We start from the raw sequence: 26203 nt of genomic DNA, 5'->3' as shown, positions 1-26203 counted from the left end.
CCGGCAGACTCAAGACCCAAGAAAAGCTGACGCTTCTCAGAGTCTGAAGCTGGAAAAGAGAGATGTCCCAGCTCACAACCAGGCAGCAGGAGTCCCCTCTTACTCAGCCTTTTTGGTCTAGTCAGGCCGTCAGCTGATTAGACGAGGCTCCCCCACACTAGGGAGGGCAATCTGCTTTACTCAGTCCACTGAGTCAGATGTTAATTTCATCCAGCAACACCCTCCCCCAAACACCCAGAATAATTTTTGGCCAAATATCTAGGCCCCCTGTGGCCCAGTCAAGATGACACGTAAAACTAACCATTATACAGTAACTGCTCTCAGATCCTTTGGGTGAATCCCCAGAAGTGGAGCGGCTGGATCATATAGTAGTGCTATGTGGAATTTTAAAAAAATATTTATTTACTTACTTACTTATTTGGCTGCGCCGGGTCTTCGTCGCAGCACACAGGATCTTCGCTGTGGTACGCAGGATCTTTTAGTTGCGTGTGGGTGGGATCTAGTCCCCTGACTAGGGATGGAACCCAGGCCCCCTGCATTGGGAGGGTGGAGTCTTAGCCACTGGACCCCCAGGGAAATCCCATATGTGGAATTTTTTTGAGGAACCTGAATGCTGTTGTCCACAGCAGCTGTACCATTTTGCATCCCCACCAGCAATACACAAGCCTTCCAGTTTCTCCACATCCTTGCCAACACTTGTTTTCTGTCTTTTGATAGTAGCCATCCTGACGGGTGGGAGCGAGCTTTACCTTTGAGGGTCTGGCTGGAAGACAACGGATGATTCTTTTCTTTCTTTTTTTTTTTTCCCTTTTTTTATTGGCCACGCCACGTGGCTTGCGGGATCCTAGTTCCTGACCAGGGATTGAACTCGGGCCCCCCGCGGTGGAAGCGTGGAGGCCTACCCACTGGACCACCAGGGAATTCTGACCAGGAATGATTCTGACCATTTGTCACCTAAATGACATTGGGTCACGTGTTACGAGTAACCCTGCAGAGCCGCCCTTTTACGTTCACATCGTAAATGCCAGCACACTAGGTCGCTAGCTTCTCAGGGCCTGTGAGGACCTCCTGCCCGGGGTCCTCACCTCCGTCCCTGTCGTGTTTCAAGGATCCATGGTCTGAAGCCTGGGTCCCAGATGGGCGGTCACCGTGCAGAAGGCTGGTGAAGCGCTTTTCACCGGGTGGTTCTAACCCTGGCCTTTGCTTTCCACCCCCACGGCCCCCGGCTGGTGTGGACAGGGGCTGCCATCGCTCCCCTGACATTAGCAGGCCGGGGCGGGGGCTGGATTGGTCCCTGGGTCTCTGTAGCGCCGCAGCCCCCGGCCCCCATGTGAAGCTGTATCAATCAGGGTTCTCCAGGGAAACAGAGCTGGCAGGATGGAGATATATATATATTTAAGAGGTTTCTTTTAAGGAGTTGGCTCCCAGGACTGTGGGAGCTGGCAGGTCTGCAGTCTGAAGGGCAGGCTGGGAACTCAGGAAGGAGCTGGTGCTACAAATTGAGGCAGAATTTCTCCTCCAGGAAGTCTCAGTCTTTGCTCTGAAGGCCTCCAAAGGACTGGGGAAGGCCCACCCACATCATCACTGAAAGTCGACTGACGGTCCACGTGTGTGTCTGCAGGCTGGCATCTGAACGCCCGGCTTATTTGAGGGTGGAGACAGCCGCCCCCGGGCCCACCAGGTCTCCCCGTCTGGGGCACAGAGAGCCCTGCCCATGGGGGCTCTGGTTCAGGTCTCCCCAGGAGCCCCAGCCCACTCCAGGGGACTTTGGCTTCGCCTGTCTGGCTGCCGCAGTGCATCAGGGACCACGTGGACTCTTTACTTTAGTCGGTGCCTCTGTAGGGCTCACGTCGGACCGTCTCCTGTAGGTGCTCGTTTCGTTGCCGTGCACAGGTGCATGGGTGGAGTTTTTTTCTGCTTGAGTGAAAACCAGTGAACGGCTTTGAATGCTTTTTTGAGATTTCCCTCTCCCTCCAGTTATGGGGACCAATCAGAGGAATAGATTCCCCCCAGGGGAGGGTGTAGGGACCAGTTGGGCTTGGCGGGGATGCGGGACGTGGTCCCTGGAAGTTTCCAGGCTCAGCCCCTTGAACAGCCCCCGCTGTGGCCTTCTGGGCCGAGGACTCGCTCACGTAGATTCTCACAGAATGATGGCCTCATTGTCGAAGAACGCCCAGGGGCCTAGAGAGGGGCAAAGTGGGAAGATGTGCCTCTGCCTGGGGACGATGGGTACTGTAGCTGCCGTTTTAGCAGTTACGATTGGTCCACAGCATGGATGGGCCTTGAGGGCACTGTGCTGTCTGAAATCAGACAGAGAAAGACAAATACTCTATGATCTCACTCCGAGTGGAATCTAAACCAAACTCATAGAAAAAGACATCAGATCTGTGGTTCCCAGAGGCAGGGGGTGGGGGAAGAGGGGGAAGGTGGTCCAAAGCTGGACTTCCAGTTACAAGATAAATGAGCCTGGGGATGTCACGTTCAGCACGATGGTTCCAGGTAACGCTGCCGTGTGGTCCACGTGAGGGTTGCTAAGACAGTAGATCCCCCACGTGCTCATCACAAAGAAAAACATTTTTGTAGCCGTATGAGGTGATGGCCCTGAACTAAACTTACGGTGGTCATTTCGCAAAATAACGTAAGTCGAGTCGTTACGCCGTACACCTTCAGCCTCGTGCTGGGGTATCGACTGTATCTCAGTAAACTGGAAAAAAGGGAGTATCTCTTGTTTTTAAAAAAGGAAGTTCTGTTTGGGCTCATTCTGCCGTCAGGCCGTCAGGAAGTGGAAGAGCGTCGTGAACTTAGCGCTTTAACGTGATTCCCGCTCTTGCAGGTGGCGATCATAGCGGGTAACTTCGAGCTGGCTGAATACATCAAGAACCACAAGGAAACCGACATCGGTGAGTAGGCTGGTGGCGAATGAGCCGGGAGGGGTTCTGTTGGATTGGGCACCTCGTTAGATTGGTTCAGAGTCTGCTTGTAGCAAAAACCTTCACAGAAAGCAGAGCGCGAGCGTCTTCTCCGCCTCTCTTGCTCCAGTTTCTTAACTCTTGGCAGGGTTGGGGTAAGGGAAACCTTAGACGTCAGGCGAGGACGCCGGCAGTGGCCGCAGGGCATTGCTGTCCATCCAGAGAACAAGATCGCTTTGCAACTCATGGAGATGGGTTTCTGGGAAGATTCTGTGACAGACGTGATTCCATTTAAAGTAAGATACGGCAACGAAATGAAGCAGGAAAGCTCCAGGGGCACCCCCTCCCCTCCCTCCTCTGCATCCCTCCCGATGTCTGCTGATGACCGCTCCCCTTTCTAGTACCCCTCGTGCCAACCAGGAGGACTGTCTCTGGGGCTCCTCCCCTCTCCCATCGCCCTGCCGGCGGCTGGGCCCAGTCTTGCATCTTGGAAGAGCCCGCTGGCCTGTTTCCTCCAGCCCCGGGCTTACACAGGACATGCAGCGGGGAGCAGTCCCACTGGACCAGCAGCGGTGAGATTTCAAGATGGTGCCGTGCATCGAGGGGGTAGGCAGCGGGGCTCCAGGGCGCCTGGAGAAGGAGCCAGATGGCGTCTGTGTCTTGTTGCCTGTGCCGCTCACCCTGAGTTTGGGGCTGGGGGCGAGCGATACCGTGTGTTTGGCTGTCCAGTCTTTACCGTGTCGAGTGTCTGGCGGGCGCCCGCCTGCCCCCGAGAATCGCACAAGGATGTGCGGCTGGATGCCTGCTTGCCTCATCCGGTCCCCTGAGCCGAGCATCGGGGCCTCCCAGACGCCGCGCCCGATGCTGACGCGGGTCCTCCCGCGAGCCGGGGCGGACCTCCTGATTGCCCTGAGATCCGGGCCTCTGCCATGGCCACATCAGCATCTTCCTAAGCACGTTATGCAGATGGGCGAGTTCACGTCCGCAAAGTGCTTTAGGAAATGCACTGAGCTCTCCAACTCTAAGCACCACCCCCCTAGGACGAGAGAGCAGTACAGTCGGACAGGGTTGGCTTGAGGTCCATAAACACCGGTTACGGTGAAGGGAATGGGAACTCTGTTGAGCAGGGCAGGTGTCCAAGAAGGCAGGTGTGCAGGCCCCAAGCAGGACCGCGGGATGGTTAATGGCGCCAAGGACCCCTGGATCTCTGAGCTTCTGCGATGGTGACAAACTTGGGGCTACCTACCCTCGTTGTTTTCACTTTCCCTTGCCTGGGGCCCGCACGCCAGGGGGAGGCGTGAAGTGGTTTCCTTACCCAGCCGTTGGAAGGGAGTCGAGAGAAACTAGGGACTCCACCCCCTGCCCCCCAAGCCCTGCCCTACACATTCACACCCCTCCCCACCCCAGCCATGAACCTATCCTGCTCAAAAAGTGCCCATGTTAAAGCCCAGGTCGGGGAGGTTCCTGGCTTGTCTCTTCCATTTCCGATCTGGGATGCAAGCACCTCTCTACAAACAGGTTTTCTTATTATAAAAATAATACCCGTCTGTTGGGTGAACACATTTTAATTACCACTCACCCGATCGAATCAATGATTTCTTTAAACTGTAAAGGGCTTGGCCTGTCGAGAGATGGGGTAGTCACGGTGGGCGTGAGCGACTTCCGTGGGTCACGGTGTGGGGATTGAGGTTTGAGGTCTGCCCGCTGTACCTCTGTAGACGCCCCGGGGCTCAGTGAGGATGTGGGGTGGCTTTTCCTGTCAATCCATGCCCCTCGTTACCTGTGCCGTGGGCTTTCCCTGGCGTGTCCCAAAGGGAAAGGATAGTACGGAAAATCTGCTTCCCTGCTGGGTCCTTTCAGCGTCTCCAAAGAAGAGGAAAAAAGAGTCCTCTTCTTTCCTCTGGGTCGTCTGACTCAGCATCTGTGATTGTGAACTAGCAAACTGTGCCATTTAAGTGGATTCTTTTGAAATTTCACAGAGAGGCGACGAAGGGCACGGAAGCTGTGGGTCCCTCGTGGGCGCAGATGTCACTCATGTCATTCATTCTCAGACGCACAGTAAATCCGTCCTAAGGTCCCGATTCAGCGTCGTGTTAACTAAACCTCGAGGTTCGAACCCGGTTGTTTGCTCTGTGCCCTCTGGCCCCCCCCAGCTTTGCACCTCCCCTCGTTACCGGCGGGGCTGGATGCTGGGGGTGGGGGTGGGGAGAGACTGGCGCTGTCCCCCCCCCCCCCGTGAGTCTGGCTAAGTCCCGCGTGCGGGTCCGTGCCTGCCATCTCAGAGAGCCGCCCTGCCTCTGGGGGAAGGAATAAGTCCAGGGAAACAGCCAACCCTTTCTGAGCCTGCGAGCCCAGCGTCCCGCGCTCCTCCAAGGATACGGTCGCTGTCTCCGTGTGACCAAGGACGAAGCTGACACGGGACATGGCGCTTGGGTTGAGTTCCCCCAGAAGCAGACCTTGAGGCAAGGGTTTGAGGGAAGTGGTTTGCCGTGGAGGTGGTGGCAGGCGGCAGCAGTGGGAGCACAGAGAGTAAGTCTGGAAGGGACAGGACGCCAGCTCAGGTGCCTTAACGAGCAGGTACTGCAGGCACCGGAGGCCCAGTCCCATCAGGCCCTCCGGGGGGGTCGCGGGAGCGCACCTTGGCCTTGTCTCACCCCAGGGGCGAGGTGACTTGTACATTTACCCACCAGGTCAAGTTCCTGTTAGTTCAGGCCTGCTCCGTGCCAGGGAGGACCCTCCTCGGGGAGACGCAGGTGCCCGTAGGGGCAAGTGGCCCACGTACCTGGTGCACTGAGTGCCAGTGGCTGTGGGCAGGGCTCCAGTGGCATCTCCCAGGCCGGACTCTCCCAGAACCACGTGGTAGAGTGAGTGGCCGGGCCAGACCTTGAAGCCAGGCTCACATGACTCTGGGGGGCTCTGGGCTCTTCACCGCCAGTCTCCCTGCCCCCCTGTGAGCCTAGAACAGGCGGCTGCACGCCAGGGCTTCAGGCAGCAACGCAGGCTGGGGCAGGGGAGGTCGGGGGTCTTCACACAGGCTGGCGCTGGCACCGGGGCTGGACGCGTGGGTGGAGGGATGGAGAGGGAAGAAGAGGGTGCTTGGGTCCCAGACCGCTGACGGGGGGTGGTCCCCCGGGAAGTTCTCCTCTGGGCCTCCTGGTTCAGGCTTAGCGCTCTGTGGCCACCAGAGTTGAGCATCTCTCCGCCGAACTCTGCTCCCCAGCTGGGCTGAGAGGGCAGGGGCAGGGGAGGAAGAGGACACTTCGGGGGCAGCGTGAGGCTGGGCCTGGGGGCTGCAGAGGGGTCATCCGAGAATCAGTTGGATTAGGACGGAGGTACGGGCCCTGCAGGCCAGCACCCCCGAGCTGTGCCGTCAGGACGACCCCGGAAGAGGCTTTGGCTTCCACATGGAGTTTTCACATTTCAAAGAGAAATGTCGGCCTTCCCTGGTGGAGCAGTGGTTGAGAGTCCGCCTGCCGATGCAGGGGACGCGGGTTCGTGCCCCGGTCCGGGAAGATCCCACATGCCGCGGAGCGGCTGGGCCCGTGAGCCATGGCCGCTGAGCCTGCGCGTCCGGAGCCTGTGCTCCGCAACGGGAGAGGCCACAACAGTGAGAGGCCCGCGTACCGCAAAAAAAAAAAAAAAAAAAGAGAAATGTCTAGTCTGTTGCTTCTCTCCCGCTGTGACATATTCAAGGGTGCTGGGACTGCTCCTCCCCTGCGGGGTCAGGGTCCCCGGGAGGCCTTACCGAGGAAGGACACAGCCTGCAAACTGCTCTCTGGAGGAGGGACAGAGGACAGGGGGCCGGAGGACAAGCTTGGGGGATCGAGCCACCTCCGTGGGGCAACCAAAGGGAAGAGTTCTGACAGGAAAGCATCAGAAGCCATTGGTCCGGAACTCCGACACCACTGCCCCCCAGTTCGTTCCAGTCTCGAGAAGAATTCGCGCCTCCCGGGAAAGGCGGAGGCAGCCCTTCTCCCCGCTGTGCTGTGCTTGAACAGCCCTGGAAGGCCTGGGAGGAGCTGAACTGGCAGGTTCCTGAGGGGCCGGCTCTTTCCTCTCTGCCGCCATCTTTCCAGGAGCATCTTCCTGGTGCATTCGCTCCGCTCGGGCCCCCTGCTCATCTGGGGCTTCGGAAACATTCGTTTGTCCCAGGCCTTGGCCCTTTAGGAGCTGATGACACAGAGGGCGATGTCCTCCTTGCCTCCCTGCCCCCGGGGTTCAGGAGTTCGTCGAAAGGACCGCAGACCCCGGACCTTCCAAACCGGGAACTGCCCATCAACCGCTGTCCCAGGGAGAACGGCGCACATCTGCTCAGAAAAGCAGCTCCCCATGCGCTTGGCCACTGTGATCGTTGCGTCCACTCCACTTCCCCCGTGTCCCGGTCCCCAGGCACCTCGGCTGCGTCTTCATCCCCCACCCCAGCGAGCCTTCTGTGTTTCTGGCAGTCGATCCCCTAGATGGGGAATTCTTTCCTGTTCCTGACCGTTCCTGACGCGCCGACAGAAACCCCCTGAGGCTCCCCAGTGGCCAGCAGCACGTGCCAGGTGTGGGTGCCCCTGGGGAGCTCGTGTAGAAAGCAGGTGCTCAGGGCAGCCCCTCCCCCCCGAGAACCTGACCCAGGAGGTCCGGGCTGGCCCCCGCCATCGCTGTTTTCCATCCTCCAGCAGTTCTGACGCTGGACATCTGCTTCCCGGGACCTTCCAGGCCTGCCTGCCCTGCCCCCATGTCTGGTGGGCTTTACACAGAACACGAGGATGGGGCTGCCATAACAAAATGCCGCTAACTGGGTGGCTTCGAACAGCCGAAACGTGTTCTTTCACGGTTCTGGAGGCTGGAAGCCCAAAGTCAAGGTGTCGGCGGGGCTGCTTCCCTCTGGGTGCTCCAGGGAGGCTCCTCCCTCACGTGGCTCCCAGCTTCTAATGGTAGCTGGCAGTCCTTGGCATTCCTGGGGCCAAGGAGATGCATCCCTGCTTCTTCACACTGCCTTCCTCTCTGCCGTGTCTCAGATCTCCTCTGCTTCCTCCAGTAAGGCCATCAGCCTCTGTATTTAGGGCCCACCCGAAATCCGGGACCATCTCTTCTCGAGATCCTGAAATCAATGACATCTGCAAAGACCCTACTTCCAAATAAGGTCCCGATGATAGGATCCAGGGATTCGGACTCGGACACGTCTTTTGGGGTCTGCCGTCAACCCCGCGGAGGGCACTCACATTGCTGTATGACTGTCGCCCTGGGCTGTTACAGTGCCTGGCGCACGGTGGGGCCTCAGTAAATGTCCGTTGAATGGGTGGCCCCCTCCCCCATCAGTGTTTCCACTCCACATTCAGCCCCTCCCCGCCCGCCCTTCTTGACATAAAATCCCGATTTCCCGGCACCTGGAGTTGGGTGTCAAGGAGCCGAGCCCTTTGTGGGCCAATCGATTCCTGGATTGGGTGTGTCTGCCAGGGTGTAATGTTCTCTGCCCCCCAAGCATCGTCGGAGGCGGGGGCACGGGGCGCTGGGGCGTGTTGGGGGCAGTGCTCTCTGCCCGCACAGCAGGTCTTTCTGGGGCCGTATGAGATTGGGGGTGTCCAGTTGGTCGTGCGCGAGGCTCCCCGGCCACATGGCTCTTCCGCTCCAGCTTCTGTGGCTTGGCCTCCCTGACCCCTGTGACCTGGGCGGGTGCTGTCAGAGTCTGTCTCGGTCAGGGCTGTCTTTCGTCTGCCCCCGGACTCTTGAGTGGTAGGCGTCTGGTCTGATCGCTGGGGAACTTCACAGGCCGTTTGCCTCTTTGCAGCCTCAGAAATCACGGTCGGGGTGCTGGAGGGGGATGGGGGGGCGCGTATTTCTACCTTATGGTCTTCAGTAAAGTTTGACTTAATAAGCTGTACCACAGCGTAGCAGCGATCCAGAAGAATGGGGACTGACGTCCTGTATCTGAGGCTGCTGGCTCTTGCCTCTGTCAGGAGGTGCCCGTGATGCTTGCTAGCAGGGCTGTGTTTATCAGGCATTTAGTGGGGCTAAATGGGGGCGGGGACACCATTTTGGAGAGCACAGCCTCACATGTCAGGATCCTGAACTCAGAGGAGATGAAGGTAAGACTCACCTTTGCCTAGATCGTGTTGGGTTGCATTTTTGAAGATAAACATGGTGGAAGGATCCCCCAGATTCCAAGTTAGGCGTGGGGTTGATTTTGCTGTTCAAAGTGAGCCAATTGAAATGCTACACATTTTCCTGACTTTCTACATGCAGCCTAACCGATGGGATGCCTTTCTGAAAAAGTCCCTTTAACGGCTGGAATATCCCCCGCCTCAAGCCACGGAGCCAGCCTTCGTTTTCCAGACACAGAAGTGCCCCGCCGAGAAATCAGGGCACTTAGGAGGCTCCGCTGTGGCTCTAACGCTAACCGCGTTGAAACACAGGAGGTGATTCACGGGCCCTCCGAGGTCTGTAGAATCCGGAAGTGGATCCAGCTCGCCGTGTAGATAGAACCCTATCCCTTTAAAAGAGAGATTGCATCTTGTGAAGCCTTTCTGTTCCCAGTCCGGCCAGCATGTATGTTGCTGCCCACCAGAGCTGTGGTTCTTTTTTTTTTTTTTTTTTAAACTCCCTTCCTCTTTGAAGAAATTAAACGTGACCTCCATTTGGTTATTTCATTTCCTACTCAGAGGAAGTCATGGTCTAAGAGCGAGCGCGAATGCCAGAGTTAAACCTGCCTGTTTTCACCCACTGCCGAGCTGCGCCTGAGTCCATGAGCCCAGCGGGTCTAAAACACTTTTGCCATCGAGCATTTGCGATGGCTCCTGTAGGATGCAGGTCCCCCAGAGCAAGGCTGCTGGGGAGCTGGGGAGCTCGAATCCGAAATAGTCATGCAGAGATTAAGCATGTCGCAAGCTGATAAGCTTCGGACTGGGATAACCTATTTTTTTACCACCTCTGTTATTTTTGTTTTTGCCCGGCTCTGTGGGGAGATGCACTGTCAGATGGATTAAATGACATGGGTTGTTCTTCTTCAGCGGAACAAGGTTTGTTCTCCTATATCTTGTCCTTCCGCAGCTACGGGGAGAGAAGCGAGAGGCTTTGCTTTTTTTAAATGAAGTCCATTGAGCTGATGTGTGAGTTTGGGTGTCTGATGAGCTGCCCAAGGATCGCTTGGATACCGTTGCTAGGTTTCGAGACGGAGTGGCTATGTCATTACGTTTCAGATATGTATAGATGGTGAAGAGAGGGAGGTGTTTTCAAACAGATTTCTTAATGCATTATTCTGGGGCGGGGGCGGGGCGGGGTGTGCGTGTTTACGCGTAAGAATGTAAAAGCTGTGCTGATACGGAGCAACGACGCTTTAAAAAATAATAATACCTGCTTGGTGTTCCGGAATGCCAAGCGAATACCAGCGATTCACCTGCTGTGAAATAAAATAGATCCGACTTGAAAGCAGCATTCAGATCTCCTGGCACTTGGACTGTCAAATACGCTACTTACCGTGAAACGTAGCAATTATACTGAGTATGCACGGCATCCTTTGTTTGCAGGCAGAGCCGGCGGGTCCTGGGGAGAACCCAGTGTTCTAAACTGCTTCGTTTCATCAGACTGGCTCGTTTGGGGTCAGCACTGCCGAGCCTTCCCCTTGTGAGCTTACAGAACGAGCCTTCCCAGGGAAAGCTGGGCTAGTTTGTTCCCTAGAAGGATGCGGCCATCACAGCTGTTGCCTAGATGCCCAGAGAATATTTTCAAAGCAAGTTGCTGAGGGAGGGAGGCGTGATAAAGCCCCAGCAGACACAGCCTGAGCAGATGCGAGCAGCCCGCTGTCGCCCCGTCACAGCCGATTCTGCTCCCGTGTCACCGCCCTCTCGGGGCTGAGGGAGCCGTGCGGTGTGCGCGGGCCACCCGTGCCCGATGCCTCGTCCAGCCGGGTGCGCGTGGCTCCCTCCTTGCCGCTTCCGGTGCCACCAGCCCCCCTCTTCTGTGTGCCGCCCGGGCTCTCCATCGTCCCGCTCTGGGTGTGTGGTCGTGTGCTCGCTACTGTAGCTCCCCTCCCCTCCCCCAGGCATAGCTGTCTCCGAGTTTATCCCCAAATCCTGGAACATAGCTGATGCTCCGGGGCGCAAGCTAAGGTGATGCCCGTTTGTGACCCCGCACGAGGGCTGCTCTTGAGGGCTCCTCGCGGAGACACTCGTTGTCTTGGTCCCGAGAGGGTGCAGCAGCGGCCGTGAGGCCTTGACCCCCTGTGCCCTGTGTGTTTCCCCTGCTTTGTCGTGTTCTGCCCCTGGGGCTCTCCCTGGCCCCTTCACACGCATGCGGCCTTGGAACGCTGCCTGACGGAGGCCCGGGCTGGGGACACGTCCTCCAAGAAGTCCCCGGCTGTGATGCCCCCCGTGCAGGGGATGTACGTGGCTGCTGGAGCACGTGTCCCGCCAGAGGTGCTCAGAGGACCCGCCCACCTGCCCGCACACATCTACTCCTCTGGGTTGAACTGGTCCCCAACCTGGAGCCTTTCTCAGCTATTTGTTTCCTGCTCCTGCGCAGTTTGGGCCCCTGAGGAAGACCCCTCCCCGACTCCATCCCCTGCGGACAAGCGGGAGCCCCAGAGACCCCCCTGTCTCCCCCCGGCCTCAACCACACGTTCTCTGCACAATTCCCTTCAAGGTGAGCACCTGCCCGTGCCGTGGCTCCCAGGCACCTCAGGCCCCAGCGCCTTGTATAGCCATTATCGCGTAGCACCACCTTCATTGAGATTCATAGATAACATAACCTAACACACACATGGAATTTTTAAGAATCGGCGTAACATCCTAACTGTCCTGTAAGGAACGGAAGGCAGAGAAGGATGGGCGGGGAGGTGGCCTGCGCGTCCACGAGAGGGTGTCCCACGCAGGAGGGCGCAGGCCAGGGCGGGCTGCTGCTTCCCTCCCAGCACACTCAGCCTCACGTCCCTGAGCGCCTCGGGCAGCTGTGACACCAGGAGGGCCCCGCCAGCCACCGGTGCCGCGGTTTCCTGAAATCGTGAGCTGTGCTTGGCAAAGTTCCGGACCAAACGCCACGAACGCTCTTTCACTTAGGTAGTGGCTGCATTTCCGGAAAGCTCAGTGAATATCCGTGCAGAAGGCGGCGTGTCTGTTGAGTCGGGGTGGGCGGGAGCTTATGCTCAGATAAACAGGCTTTGCGTCTCTACGAACGTCTGGAGGGTCACTCACAACTCGTGGACTGTCTCACGACTGCTGGACATTTAGGGAGTCTGGCCCCTGCCCACCCCCTGTGACAAGTACCCCCCCCCCGCGACCAACTACGGGAATCCCCCCAAGGCCCCTGCAGCAGGGTGGACAACGGCCCGTGTGGGAACCACTGCTGCGGTACTGACGGGGTGGTCCCGGGCACAGGGGGGAGGCAACCCCGGACTGCAGGCCGCTGCACCTCTGCATTCCCTCTCCAGGGGGGCTCCTCTCCAACCCCGAGCACCCACTGCATCTGATCCTCTGGCCTGCTTCCAAGACCCGGCCTCTGATCCCGTGTCCCGGGACAACACGTCTCAGCCCAGGCCCATCCTTTCCTTTCTCTGAGGCTGTGCTCAGACCCAGTGGAAGTGGGTCCAAGAGCGGGAACGAGTGAGTGGGTGCCCTAGGGTCCCTGGCTTTGCCACTCACCCTGCTTCCTGCAGCTCTGCTGGGCCTCCCCTCCCCTCTCCCGGCCCCTGGGTCCCCTCGGCCGGGCTCTGGCTTTTCCCCACCCCACGCCATTCTTCTCCCACCGTGACTGTCCTCCTGGTGGACATCGTGTCCCAGCTGAAGGGCTGGACTTTTGGTGGTCGAGTCCCTGCAGATGGAGAATGTCTATGTCTGTGGGAGGGAGTGGGGAGGGGCTGAAGCCAGCATTAGGGGCAGCGAATCCCAATGGGCTGTAGAGTCAGGATGGCTCCCTGGAGGAGGAGGCAACAGGCTGTCTTGATCTGAACAGCAGAAACAGTTAATGCTGTTTCAGTGCCCTTTCATGCCTGGATCGCACTCACTGCTTTTGTTCGATCCCTGCCAGCAAGGTGGCACTGTCGCTGTCCCCATTTTACAGATGAAGAGGTGAGGCTCCCAGACTCAGAAATGCGTTCCCTGTCGAGGTCACGGGGAGCTGGGGTTTGGACCGAGCCACCCTTAGCTGCCATGATGCTGTCCTTGACCCTTTGTGCATCCTGGACCCTCCCCCACCCCCACCCCCGCTCACCGGCAGTCCTGCCTCCTGGGGCGTCGGCAGGCAGCTCCCCAAGGCTGCGCACAGAGGAGCACTTCCCCGCGGACAAGCCGCCACCTTCCAGGAGGGCCCCGAGGGCACCCGTCCTTCCCCCACCCCCAGAGCCCTTGGCTGATTTCACCAGCACCTTCTGGGTTCTGCCTGCCGAGCCCATGCCCCCTCTGCACCCACCAGCCCAGTTGCCCCAGCCCTGGTCTGTCTCCCATTGACACCAGGTCAACGGGAGCTGGTGCGGGCTCCTGTCCCAGAGCCGGCACCGCGGTGACGGGACCGTCCAAGGAGGGCAGCCCTTGGCCAATCCCAGCCCTTGGCTGGGGTCTTTATCTGAGTCATTTCATCCAGGAAAACCAGTTTCCCTGCTGCTCCGAGATGTGCCTTAACGAGTGGCCTGTAGGACGAGGAACCCAGCACCTCTCCACCGGCTCATCCCTCAGGATCCCCTCCTCTGCCTTCCCCTCGACCACACCCCACCCCCTTCTCCTCCACGCTGACTCACCTGTGCCCTGACTCTGGTCCTCAGTACGTGCCTCTAGGGGGTGGTTTCCAAACGCTGCTTTAGTGAGTTAAGTGCACCTGTGTCACAGACGAAGGATCCAGTACGGCCGAAGGAGACCAGGGTTCTGGAACTCACTGCCCACCCTTAATTCCCACGTCTGGGGAGGTCCAGTGGGACCTCCTGCAAAGAGAACAGGCCAGGCTCCTCGGAGATTCACCTCCGTCTTAAGGTTTGCACACGCCCTCCCCCCACAGCCTTCGTGGTGAGAGCTGTAGAAGGTCAGGGTGTTTTCGGAAGTAACTGTCTTTTGAGGGGGTGACAGTTGGTGACCCCAGGGAGACTCAGACTCAGAACGTGAAGGAGTCCAGAGGAACCTTACAGACGCCTCCAGAAACCCAGGCCGCCCCCAGGAGGTCCCGTGCCTGGCCTGAGTTGGGGGCGGGGACAAGAAGCCTCCTTCCCAGCAGGTTGCCGGTCATCAGGAAGCAGTGGGACCCCGACCCCGGGCCCCACGTTCTGGGGAACCTGGGACTCAGAGAGGCGGGGCTGTCGCGAGGCTGCCCCGCTCGGGCAGTGGCACCAGGAGCTGCATCTTTTCACCCCAGCCCGGGGCACTCCCTGTGGGGTCGAAGGACCAGCCAGAGCAGATGGCCCTCGGCTCCCCCAGGCCGCGCTGGGAAGACCCGTCCACCTCCAGGTGGAACGTCCTCGATGCTGCCCACCTGCGCGGCCTTCCCTTCCAGCCGCTTCCACGCGGCTCAGAGGGCTGCTGGCCCATCCGCCTGCGGCCCTCTGTCCACCCACCCCCTTTCCCGGCACCTTTGCCGCCTCCGTGGGTCACCCCCGCCTTCCCCGTGGTTCTCCCAGCAGGGGCCCTACCCCGCCACGCTTTCTCCCCATTTGCAGGATTCCCTTCTGCATTCAGAGTAGAAGCTTATTTCACAGAAATCGGGGTGCACGGTCCCCTGGGATGGATGGGGTGCTCCCGAGAGCAGGCGCTGAGCCACTCCCCGTCCTTTACCACTGCAGCGAGAGTGCTGGGTCCCACCTGGGCTCTGCTCTGACCTTCCATTGTAGGGTCCCTGACTCACCAAGCCTCGGAGCGACTACAGGACCCCAGACAAGGTCCCCGTCAGGCTGGTGTCCTGATGTCAGGAGAGGGGGTCCCTCCCCTGGTGTCCTGCTTTTAAGGACCCATCCGTTCTCAGCAAGCCTGGCAAAGCCCCACGTGGCCTTTACGGAAACGCACACACCCCGGAATTTCTAGACTTTGGGGCGTAGAACCCCCTGGAGTGTGCACATCTCAACTATGTCAGGAAATAGGCACAGGAAGCCACCTTGTCATGAAGGTGCAAAGGCGGCTGGGTAGTGGGACCGGAAGGAAGCATTAGGCCAAGTGCCAGGAGGACGTGGGTTCCACCTGGACTCATCTGTGGGACCCTGGGGGAGCCCCAGCATCTCTCCCGGTCTCAGCAGCGACTGCAGGCATGAGCGCTGTCTCCGCTCTGTCCCACGGCTGCACTGGGGGCTCTTTTATGATTAGGGCTGAGCCCAGATTCAAATAGAGAGAACTAAGTGTCTTTTGTTGAAGTTCTTCGTGGCTTTGCAAGTGTTCGATCTCATACGCAGGCTGAGGGCTTAGAAGACTGTGTGGGGTAGAATTCGACTGAATGCAGAAAAAGGTTTCTATTCTGGGTTTAATGAGAGGGAGTGGAAAGACGCTTAAGGTGGCGTTCAAGAAAAAAGAACCGTCCACATGGGCACAGAAGAGGTGCCGATTTTAGCCAAGCTAGAAGGGACACATTGACGCTAAGGGAGCATCAGGTGGTCAGAAGGAAGCCCGAAGAAGAGAAAATCATCCTGTCTTGGCTCGTGGGGTGATGAGTGTCAAGTTCTCAGTCATCCGGGTCCAGGCACAAAACAGACATCAATTTACACTCATCCCTGGGGCCATTGGCCAAGACCTTTGGGAGGTCCACGGGTGTCCTCCGCGGGAGAGCTGGGAAGGGAAGTCTGGACAAATACCACGGCCTGGAGGGGCAGGATGCAGCCGGAGCTGGGCTGAGGGCAGGGAAGCAGCCCTTCCCTTAAATCGCAGTGCCATCGTTCGTCGTTGGCCGATGGCCGGTTCTAGGTTCTGTGGTCATCCTGCAGCCCGCGGGGCGGGGAAGGATGCTACACCAGAGAAAGGACCAGGGAAGGGCAGGCGGCAGGTGCTGGCGAGCACAGTAGGCGGTTCCTACAGAAATCTGGCTCAGACACAGCTCGATGATTTCCCCAGGATCACATGCTCATCGCTGGGGTGAGGTCGGGGTTCAAGCCCAGGTCTCCGACTCTGCCTCTTGTCCATCACATGCCCTGCGTTCTTGTAGAGTTTTCCAGTTAGTGGAAGCCAAATTCGACGTGGAGAAGGGGAAAAAGATTTCAGAACACTGTTTTGCTCCTTTTGTTACAAATTTATCGATGTCCTTTTTGGTGCCCAGAACAGGTACTAAAATATTGATGAGGAAGAATGATGACAAAATTGTGTGACCAAGGGTTTGGGGTGGGAGTGGGGGGCAGGCGATAATGTTTGCTCAGTTCTCGCTGGGACCACGCTTAGATCCGCTCCGCCAGGTGGACAGCTCCCAGACAGCACCAAAGCTGGTGTGAAGGGCTCCGAGTCCTGGAATTCTCCAAGGCTGGGGGCTAAGGGCACTTGTCAGTGTTCAGATGGACCAGGCTAAGAGGCAGGCAGAGCACTGGGGGGGGGGGATGCCTGTGGCCCCAAGAGAGGGTGTCCTGCCTCTAAATGCTTGCTCGACTGCATGGTTTCAGTAGAATTCACCACCGTCGCTCAGAGCTAGGGACACCTGTGGTTGGCAACGAGGCCCTGGGTGTCCATTGCCTGTAGGGCCTGGGACAGAGTGGGCATCCAGTAAACGTCGGGTGACATGTTTGGACGTATATTCTCTTCATTCCGTCAAAAGCATGCTTTGTATTGGAGCCCTGCTTCCCCTACCCCCGCCCAGACCCTGACATCTTTCTGGCCACACGTGTTTCTCTCACCGACCGTCCAGTGTCGGTGAGGACGGTTTGTCCGTCGTGCGGACCACAGGTCACTGGTGCTGGGAACAAACCCAATTCTGTCTTCTCGGCGTCACCACAGCAAAGGTTTATGGGAACTGGCCAAAAGTTGGGAGAACAGTGAGAGCGAAGGGTGATGGTGACTGCCGTGGGCCCTTGCCCTCCATCGGGGTCTTTGCAGTGACGCTGAAGAAGGGACGTCTCCCAGGTGGTTCTGTCGGCGGCGTCTCCCACCTGCCCCGAGCCATTGGCTGAAGGGTCAGGGATCCTGCCCGCTCCCGGCCTGAGACCTGCCATTTCCGTTTCCTTATTTCACTCATTACACGTCTCGGGCCACTGCGTCCTCTTGTCTCCCGAGCAGATGTCGCTCGTGGGGGCTTTTTGAGTGTCAGGCCGTTGGAAGCCTTCCCTCCTTCTGCTGCTAACGCGTCTTGCCAGAGAATGTTACCACGGTCAAAGCCAATCCTATCAAATTCGTTTAAAGGTACAGCTCACGGCTCAGTGTCTCAGAATAGTCCCTGAGTTCTGGGATGCCACAGTTGTCATGGCAATGGTTCTTTGTTTGGGGAACCACAGCATTATCCTGTGAATGGCAGGGGTCCAAACTGCAGGTTTCACCTCCCTTGGGGGCCCCCATCCAGCAAGCAGAGGTGCCAGACGGACCCGGGGGCTGTCTGCACTCCTCCCCTTTCCGTCGGCGCCTGTGACCGTCTCCGGTCTTTTAGATGTTTGGGCTGAGTGGAGAATAACGAGTAGAATGAAGGACTGTGTAGAGGGGATGAACACTGGGGGTGTGCTCAGCCTGCCCCGAGGAAGCGGGTTCCTTGGGGTGTCACCGGCTCCCTTCCTCGTGGCAAGCCAAGAGATCCCCAGCTCTTTGCCCTGCCCAAGCGTGAGCCCAGATTTCAGCACCAACAAAGGAGCCCGTGACACTTAAGACAGTGACAGACGAGAATTCCTACAAATCAGTTTGAATTGGCCCAACGGGGGAGGGGGAGGGGGTGAGAAGGGAACCGTCGGTGTCCGTGGCTTAGAGGACACACACCAGAGAATGGATATGAACATGGTCCAGAGACTGGTCAGGGACTGGTCACACCTTTCCCGTGGCCCCTGTGCACCAAGACCGTGGTCTGTGGAGGGCGCCTGCGTGGCCCTCGCCGTTCCTGCCGGGCCCTTTCTGGAAGGCGATTTGTCCTTTTCTGCTTCCTCCTGCCCGGAGCCCCCAGCTCACAGCCTCTCCTGCTTGTGTTTCCTCTTCACACACGTGTTTTTCCTTCCTTTTCTGCTGTTAACCCTTCTCTGCAAACTTCAGGGCTGGGAGCGGGTACCTATAGGGCAGGGCGTCTCCACTCCCACACCCCACTCTTCACCCCACAGGCCGTCAGACGATGCAGGACCCACACCCTTTATCCGAGAAAAAGATCTCAGAATCGAAGCTTGTTCATAACTCACTGGCAGTCAGACTTGACCTGAACTGATTTGAGGCTATTTATACCCTTTATTTACCCTACTTTGTGTGATGGTCCATCATCTCCTGCAGGAATCCGCACGTGACTGACTATGGGACTCTGTCCAGACCCACCAGTGGTGCCCGTGATGGACAGCACGTGGGCTGTATCATCATGACGCAGCCGGGCAACAGCCCCACCCCACGCTTTTCAGAGACGGTGGCCTGGATCTGTATTTGTTGAATGAACAAGAGTTCTTAACCTTAAAATAACCCTGGGTCTACCTCCTAAGGATTTCAAAGGAGCCTTTCAAGATGGTGTTGCCTCCGAGGATGGGGTGCGTCTTTGCTTTAAAAATTAAAGGGCATCTTATTTGGAAATCACAGAGGCTTTCAGAGAATCTCTCCATCAAGGTCAGAGAAGGACGTTGCCTCTTTCCCTGCCCATCCCCAGCCCCCTCCTGCCGCACGTGTCAACGGTTTCCCATAAAACCCCGCAGGGGCCCGGGAGGGCCGGGCGTATCTCCCTCTGCTGTGTTTAGGGTTTCTTCTCTTTCGGTCAGAGACACAGTTGTTTTTATTTCTCCAAATCTCTGTTTCCTCTTTTCCTGCCTGGTCGGTTCGGCAGATGGGTTAGGGGATCGTCAGGGTCTGGGGCCAGGGGCTCACGGCCTCCGTGAGAGTCAGACGTGGGCTCGGTGTGGATAGGCTGCCCAGGCACAGGCTGTGTCCACGTTCTGCCCTCTCTCCCCCCCGCCCCCCCGCCCCCTAACCCGCTGTGCTGGTGGCTGGCAGACCTCTCCCCTGACCTCTGCCCAGACCCTCAGACCCACCTCCTGCGTGCGGGATCCACTCACCCAGGTAGCCCAGAGCCCTCGCTGTACCCCAGGCTGCCATCTGTTATGGGCTGAATTGTGTCCCCCCAAATCCATATGTTAAGAGTCCTAACGCCCCATACCTCGGAATGTGGCCTTATTTGAAAATAGGGTCTTTACAGAGGTAATCAAGTGAGGCCATTAGGGTGGACGCTAATCCAGTAAGTCCTTATAAAAAGGGGACGTCTGGGGACAGACGTGCACACAGGGAGAGCGGCCTGTGAAGATGCAGGCCTGGGTGGGGGTGATGTGTCTGCAAGCCAAGGATCCCCAAAGATGGCCACGAACTCTCCAGCAACGGCAGGGGAGACGGAAGAGATTCTCCCCCGCAGCCCCCGAGGGAACCCACCTGCCGACACCTCCATCTCAGACTTCCACCCTCCAGGACTGGGACAATAAGTCCCCAGTCCGTGGGGCTTTGTCACGGCAGCCCTAAAACACGGATACGCCATCTTCCTGGCCAACAGCCCTTCCTCCTGTGTGTCCCCGTCTCAGGGCACGAGAAGCCGTCACCCCTGACCGTCCTAGATTCTTCCTGGCTGCCCCGTCCAGCCCACCGGACTCCCATCTGTTTTCCCTCTAAGTATTTCCTCAGTCTGCCCCCTCCCTCCCCACTGGTTTGGGCTTTTGTTTTTCTGTCACCTGGACCACGGCAACAGGTCATGGTGGTCTTCGCCCTGGTTTTGTCCCCCTTCGCTACCGAGCACCGCAGGCCGAGCGAGCTTCCACCACTCAGATTCTGTTGTTCCACTTAAAACCCCGTCCATGGTGCCCTGGGCATCCTCTTCTCATAAGGACACCAGTCATGGGATGAGGGCCCCCCTCCTCCAGTACAACCTCATCTTAACTCATTGTATCTGCCAAGACCCTATTTCCAAATAAGGTCCCCGTGACAGGTTCTGGGTGGACACGAATTTGGAAAGGGGGAAAACGACACTGTCAACCCCAGTGCGGGAGTCACTGTGCACTGCGTGTAGGGGTTTCCCAAACGAGGGGGCCTAGGGTGTCTCAGGTAGAGGAATGGGGTACAAATGGCTGGAGGTGAAGGGCCCCGCACGTCCCCAGCGGTGACGAGCAGCAGGGCCGTGGCGAGTGCTCTACGCAGAGCTCCCGTCACTCGGCGACCTGCTGCCCTGTTCACCCCACGTCTGGAGACCACAACTCAGAGCGTGACGTGCCTGAGTTGCGCAGCCGCCTGCCCCAGCGAATACCTCTGCTTACGGCCATGCGTCAAGCCCCAGGCACAGGGCAGGCAGCACGCCCCGGCGCCCGCGGGAGCTCTGTGCCCTGGAGCTGGCTGGGAGCAGGGATAGCAGGCAGTGAGGTGGGAGACACAGGCCGGGTGGCGGGCAGGTCTGCACGGAGCTTCACCCCTCACAGTGCAAGCCCGGTCCGGAAGCATCAGTTCCCCTCTCCACCCCACCCCAAGTGCGACACATGGAGCTGTCGGTCCCGACTGGTTTCATAACGGCAAGGTGGTGCGTGCCCTGCATCCCCTGCCTGTGGGCACGGCCCCCGTCATTCATGCCGGTCCGGAGGACTGGCCGAGGTCGTGGGGTTCTGCAGTGTATCGGTCAGCTCGGGCTGCCACCCCACAGCTCAAACAACAGCATTTTTTGTCTCCAGTCCTGGAGGCTGGAATCCGAGATCCAGGTGTGGGCAGGGCTGATCCCTCCTGAGGCCTCTCTCCTTGGCGTGTAGACGGCCGTCTGCTCCCCGTGTCCTCACGGGGTCGGCCCTCTGTGTCTGCCTGTGTCCTGGTCTCTTCTTCCTATAAGGACACCAGCCATGTAGGAGTAAGGCCCACCCTAGTGACCTCATAACTTACCTCATTAAAGACCCTGCGTCCTGGTGGGAAGCATCCGCACAGCACAGGGAGATCAGCTGGGTGCTTTGTGACCACCTAGAGGGGTGGGATAGGGAGGGTGGGAGGGAGGGAGACGCAAGAGGGAGGGGATATGGGGACATATGTATGCGTGTAGCTGATTCACTTTGTTATTCAGCAGAAACTAGCACAGCACTGTACAGCAATTATACTCCAACGAAGATATTAAAAAGAAAAAGAAATATAGACCTTGCCTCCAAATACAGTCACAGTTGTAGGTACCGGGGATTAGAGCTTCAACAGATGGATTTCGGAGGGACACGGTTCAGCTGATAGCACGCGGTGGCCACCTGCACACGGCCTCTGCCTTTGGGAACCCCGCCCCTTGGTTCCAGGACAGTGGCGCTCTGGGTGGGAATCGGGTAGCTGAGCAAAAGGGACCCGCTAAGGATGAGAAGGGCCCCCATCCCGCGCTGGTGACCGAGGCCTGGCACAGGCAGCTCCTGTCAGGTGGCCCTTGTCCTTGGGGGGTGCTCACCGATTGCATCCCCACCACCAGGTGTGGACACGGCGCAACTCGACACGCCGGCTACGAGCATGGACTCTGGAGCCCATTCTCGGGCTGCGTCCTGACTCTGCCACTTAGGGGCCGTGTGACTTTAGGGGGCTAGTAACTTAACCTGTCTGTGCCGTAGTCACGTCCTCTGTGTCTCAGGGGAAAATGCCAGTCAGTGCCCTCGGGTGGTTCTGGTGAGGACGCTTGTCAGGGCCGCGCCTGCCCTGAAGCGGTGCTGACGGAGAGGGACTCGTTACTACAGCACAAGCCCGTTCTCAGAGGGAGAGCCCAAGTCCTTGGAGCTGATACGACTTGGCCTGACTGACCCTGGAGGGTGCAGGGTGGGAAGCCAGGTTTGTCCAAGAACAGGTCACACACACGGCTCTGGGTCCGTGGCCCATGTCTCTGTGTCACCCCGACCCTGGGCAGGTGGGACCCTTCTCTAGGTTGAGCACGTAACTCACCTGCAGGCTCTTGACCACACTGTTGAAAGTAAGAAAACAAAACCGAGAAAGGAAAACTTCCTATCACTGCTTTTGCTGTTTGTGTTTCTAATGAAGCCGTCAAATACCTGCTGGCTGCTGGATTTGCACAGTCAGCACAGGGGTCAGGTCCCCCGGTAACTCCACCCAACTGCTCGCCCAGCGTTGGCACTGATCAGTTTCATGGGAGGCAGCAGGCAGTGATGGAAGGAAGTGGTGACAGACGTGCTGTCGGAACGTGGAATCCGGCTGGGGGCGGGAGGGGGGACCATCATCGCAGGTGCCTTGGGGGCCGCCGTGGAAACCCCCCAGCCACGTCCCTGGGGCATTGGTGCTGAGTGCTGAAAACCCTTCCTGGGGAACGTTACAGAGACATAGACAGAAATGCCCAGGCTGTAGCTGTCGTCACAGAATGATGACTGTGCTGCGGGGTGAATGCTACAGGGAGGCTTTCACTGGGGTGAGAGGCAGGCCTCGGGCTGGCTCTGACTTTGCTGCGTGATGAGTACAAACCTATAGGCTCCGTCCTCCAAAGGCAAAGTGGCCGAGCTCACCCCTTCGTCCCGGGCCGGTGGCCTGGGGAGGTGTCTGTGACCCGAAGACCAGGAAGAGCTGTCTGGCTGCACATCCTGTTCGGACGTGCGAGGCTGCCCTCCTGTCCCTCTGGTGCTGGAACCCTGGCCCTGGCCCGGGCCTCCGGACCTGCCTGTGGCCCCTGCCGCTCGTGTGGAGTTGGGTCCCTTGCAGGGGCTCCTCCCTGGCCCCTGCACCTGTTCCGGATTCTTCCAAGGACTCGGATGGGTGGGAGTCCTTTCATGGGACCCGCCCCCGCCTCCTCTCCCTGCCTGCATCTGTTCCTGCATGGGTACCACTCGAACACTTCCCGGCCCCCAACTTAGGACGGACGTGTCTGTTCTAGGGTTGGGGAGAATCCAAGTGGGGAGTCCCTTCCCCAGGGACCTCCCACTCCCCTCTCAAGCACACCTGGTCTGGTTCCAGTCCCCCCGGGCTCCCAGTCGCGCTCTGGGGCCCACATAGGTGTTACTCGGTTGGCATCTGCTTCCCTGAATTACCAGCCGCTGGCTCCTGCATCTTTTGGAGTGAGCCACGGTGAGGGGGGAGAAACACCAGTGGGTTCGCTCCTGGGCCCTCATCTCTTACCTAGAGATGTCCCCAGGGCTCTGCTCCCACAGGACCACGTCCTCAGGACCGGTGGGACCTGCCTAACGGCCGGGCTGTGCCCAGCCATGCCACGGGAGGGCGGCTGTCTCCAGGAACCCCTGTGAAAATGTTTCTGACACTAGATCCCTCGAGAGCCCGACAGACCTGCCTTTGGAGCACGAGTCCCGGTTGTGTGGGCTTGTCTGCTCACCAGCAAGACAGCCTGTGTTTTTCATAAGATGGAACACGGCCTCACCCTGTGAGCGAGTCCCTGGGCAAGAGGAGAAGCCGTACCTGCTGCCCAGCTGGGGCTTGTGGTCCCACTGAGGGAGAAATCAGAGGGTTATTCACCAGGACATGATGAAGTGAGGCGGCCGTTAGCGGGAAAGGAAGGTTTAGGGCCTCGCACATGCCCGGGGCTCTCCTGGCCAGAACTGCCCATCCCAGTGGGAATTACCTGGAGGGCTCCGTTCTGGACGCTGCCCTTTCTGCAGGAGCTGTTGGGTTGCACTGGTGACAGGGTGGACACAGGAAAACTCACGCCCAGAGGGACCTTTAGTGATGACTAATGTCTGCGCTAGGCTGCTTTGTTCCCAGCCCCTTTCATGAACTGATAAGAAAAGTCCTTCTTGCTGAGATTCGACTTTTGGTTTTTACCCCCCCTCCTTGGACGTTGCTGCCCTCAGATCCTCAAACGCACCCGTGGGTGCGTGAATTACTGAGGTCCGCAGCAAATCGTGATTTTGACTTTCTGGAAAATCAACACAGAGAAGCACTTGGGACTCTCTGTGTAGCCAAATGTTAGTCCTGAATGTTCCTGGGTCTCATCTGCCCCTTGGTTTGCATCCCACCTTGGCTCCAGAATGCTGATCACCCACTGCTCACAGAAGCCTCCTGTCTTCTCTTCTGCTGTGTCTCGTTCCTCCTAAACCATCCCCCCCATTTGGTGCCAAAAGGAAGCATGGGATCGTGTCCCCGAGTTTTATTCTGCTGCCTGCTTTCCCGTGGGCAGGGAGCTGCCCGGCTATGCCGTCTGGGGTTGAAGCCCGTGTTTTGCCGAGAGGGTGTAGACCTGGACGCCTCCCTTGTGATGTGTGCCTTGGAGTCCACTCCAGAACACAGGGCACTGCGGGGCCTTCAGACAGGGCAGGGATCTCGTCACCAATGTGCTGACAGCGCAGGAGCCGGAAGGATGGTGGAGGACCACCCGCCCCCCCCCCCCATAGTAACTGCAGGGAGAGGAGGACGGTGGCACCAGAGCCTCGGGGGCTGGGATCACCGGGGAGGGGCCCCCTGACCGATGGCCCCAGACATTTTATCTGGTGACTGAAGTCATGGTGGGGGCGGGGAGCAGAAACTCAGGCACCATCGTTGCTCCTGGATCTTTGGGGCTGGGCAGCCCCTGGCCCAAGGTGGTGCTCAGTTTCTACGGAAGGAAGGAAGGAAGGAAGGAAGGAGGAAGGGAGGGAGGGAAGGAAGGAGGGAGGGAGGGAGGAGGGAGGAGGGAGGGAGGGAGGGGGAGGGGGGAGGGAGGAGGGGAGGGAGGGAGGAGGGTGGGAGGGAGAGAAGGAGGGAGGGAGGGAGGGAAGGAGGGAGGGAGGGAGGAGGGAAGGAGGGAGGAGGGAAGGAGGGAGGAGGGAGGGAGGGAGGGGGAGGGAGGGAGGAGGGGAGGGAGGGAGGAGGGTGGGAGGGAGAGAAGGAGGGAGGGAGGGAGGGAAGGAGGGAGGGAGGGAGGAGGGAAGGAGGGAGGAGGGAAGGAGGGAGGAGGGAGGGAGGGAGGGGGAGGGAGGGAGGAGGGGAGGGAGGGAGGAGGGAGGGAGGAGGGAGGGAGGAGGGGAGGGAGAGAGGAAGGACAGGTTCACTCGTTTGGTAAGACAGTGGTCAGGTTCAGGCTGTAAGGAAAACACCACTTCTCAGCCACTTCATTGAAGGCAATGCCAGGTAGTCTCCACAGGGCTCGAGGGTGGTCTTGAAGATGCCTGGTTCGCCTCAGCTCCTGCCTTTTGAGTCTGCCTTGCTCCCCCGACCCCCCAAGTGTCCCGTCCCAGGGATGCTGTAGGGGAAGCGGTCGGGGAGAAGTGAGTCCCCCAGGGAGCAGGCGTCCAGGGAGGCCCCGCCCAGGGACTGGGCAAGCTGGGCATGTAGGAGGAGCCGCCCACATATTTTAATAACATACTGAGTCTGGACGATATAATAACCGCCTGCCCCCCTCCCCCCGGGATAAAACCTAGCAGAGCTGGAAAGCCAAAGGAAAGGAGGGCATAACGGTCCTAGTTCAGCAACTTTTAGGCAGGTCTCTCTGCTTTGCTGTGACTAAGTATGGAATTGCCTTTTCTTTCTAAGTCGCTTTTTTGTTCTTTTATTGTTTTTTTCCCATAATAAAATAAAAAATTAATTTAAATGAAGGTATTAACATATATTTATTTATTGCACTGATGTCACTGCCATCATTTATTTTTAAGTTAAGTTTTATTTAAATTATTTAAACAAATACCATTCCTTTTGTCAAACTAAATGGTGAAAAGTTTACGGATGAGGACCCTGAGGCAGTTTCTCAGTTTTTACAAAGGGCGTGTGGGCAGGGAAAGCAGCTTCGGGGATAGGAATAGCAGACTTTGGGAAAAGATGTGGATTCCACTCAAGACCCCATCTTCGCCTGGCGACTGGGGGTTGTTGGGTAACAAGCCTGCTGCATCTCATCAAGGCTGGGCGGCCCGTGGAAGCTCCCTGAGGCAGGTGTCCTGGTGACAACTTCCATGCTCTCTCTGGCAGGACGGCACGCCTAAGCCCACGTACTCATAGGTGGATTCCTCACCCAGTCCACTGTGTTCTTTCTGTGTCCCTTCAGAACAGGGACATTCTAGGCTCACGTGCTCCAGATTCTCGGTCGGGCTCAGCTTAGACTTTGCTGAATTCTGCACCGTCTTTTCTTTCCTGTGTACTCGCTTCCCCAAGTGCCCGTGAGCCAGACCCAGGATTAGAAGTTTAATCTCTCCGGGTGCCCTCGGTGAGGCTGCAGGTCTGACTCCTCTGGCCTCCCCAGCATCTCCAGGGCCCCTCAAACCCACTCCTGGGGTCTCAAAGGAGGATTGTCTGAGTCAGCTGGGGCTGCTGTGACAAAGCCCCACAGACTCAGTGACTTCCAAACAGCAGACGTTTATTTCTCACAGC

At 58.2% G+C, this 26203-nt stretch overlaps 1 protein-coding gene across 3 annotated transcripts in view; it reads left to right on the top strand.

Annotated features, from left to right (window-relative positions):
• Positions 1 to 26203, top strand: part of SHANK2 (SH3 and multiple ankyrin repeat domains 2) — a gene marked incomplete at its 5' end in the record, with an annotated part of 546538 nt that overhangs the window by 209830 nt on the left and 310505 nt on the right. For 2 of the 3 annotated variants that reach the window (XM_082845188.1, XM_082845187.1), the window contains one exon: positions 2834 to 2900. In XM_082845188.1, coding sequence (XP_082701314.1) covers positions 2834 to 2900 — 67 coding nt within the window. Of the gene's footprint in view, positions 1 to 2833; positions 2901 to 3310; positions 3482 to 26203 lie in introns of all 3 variants that reach the window. The other variant, XM_082845190.1, reaches the window with a different exon arrangement.

This window comes from Leucopleurus acutus, assembly GCF_964270905.1.
Source record: "Leucopleurus acutus genome assembly, chromosome: 8".
Classification (NCBI taxonomy): domain Eukaryota; kingdom Metazoa; phylum Chordata; class Mammalia; order Artiodactyla; family Delphinidae; genus Leucopleurus; species Leucopleurus acutus.
This window is presented reverse-complemented; position numbering and strand designations above follow the sequence as displayed.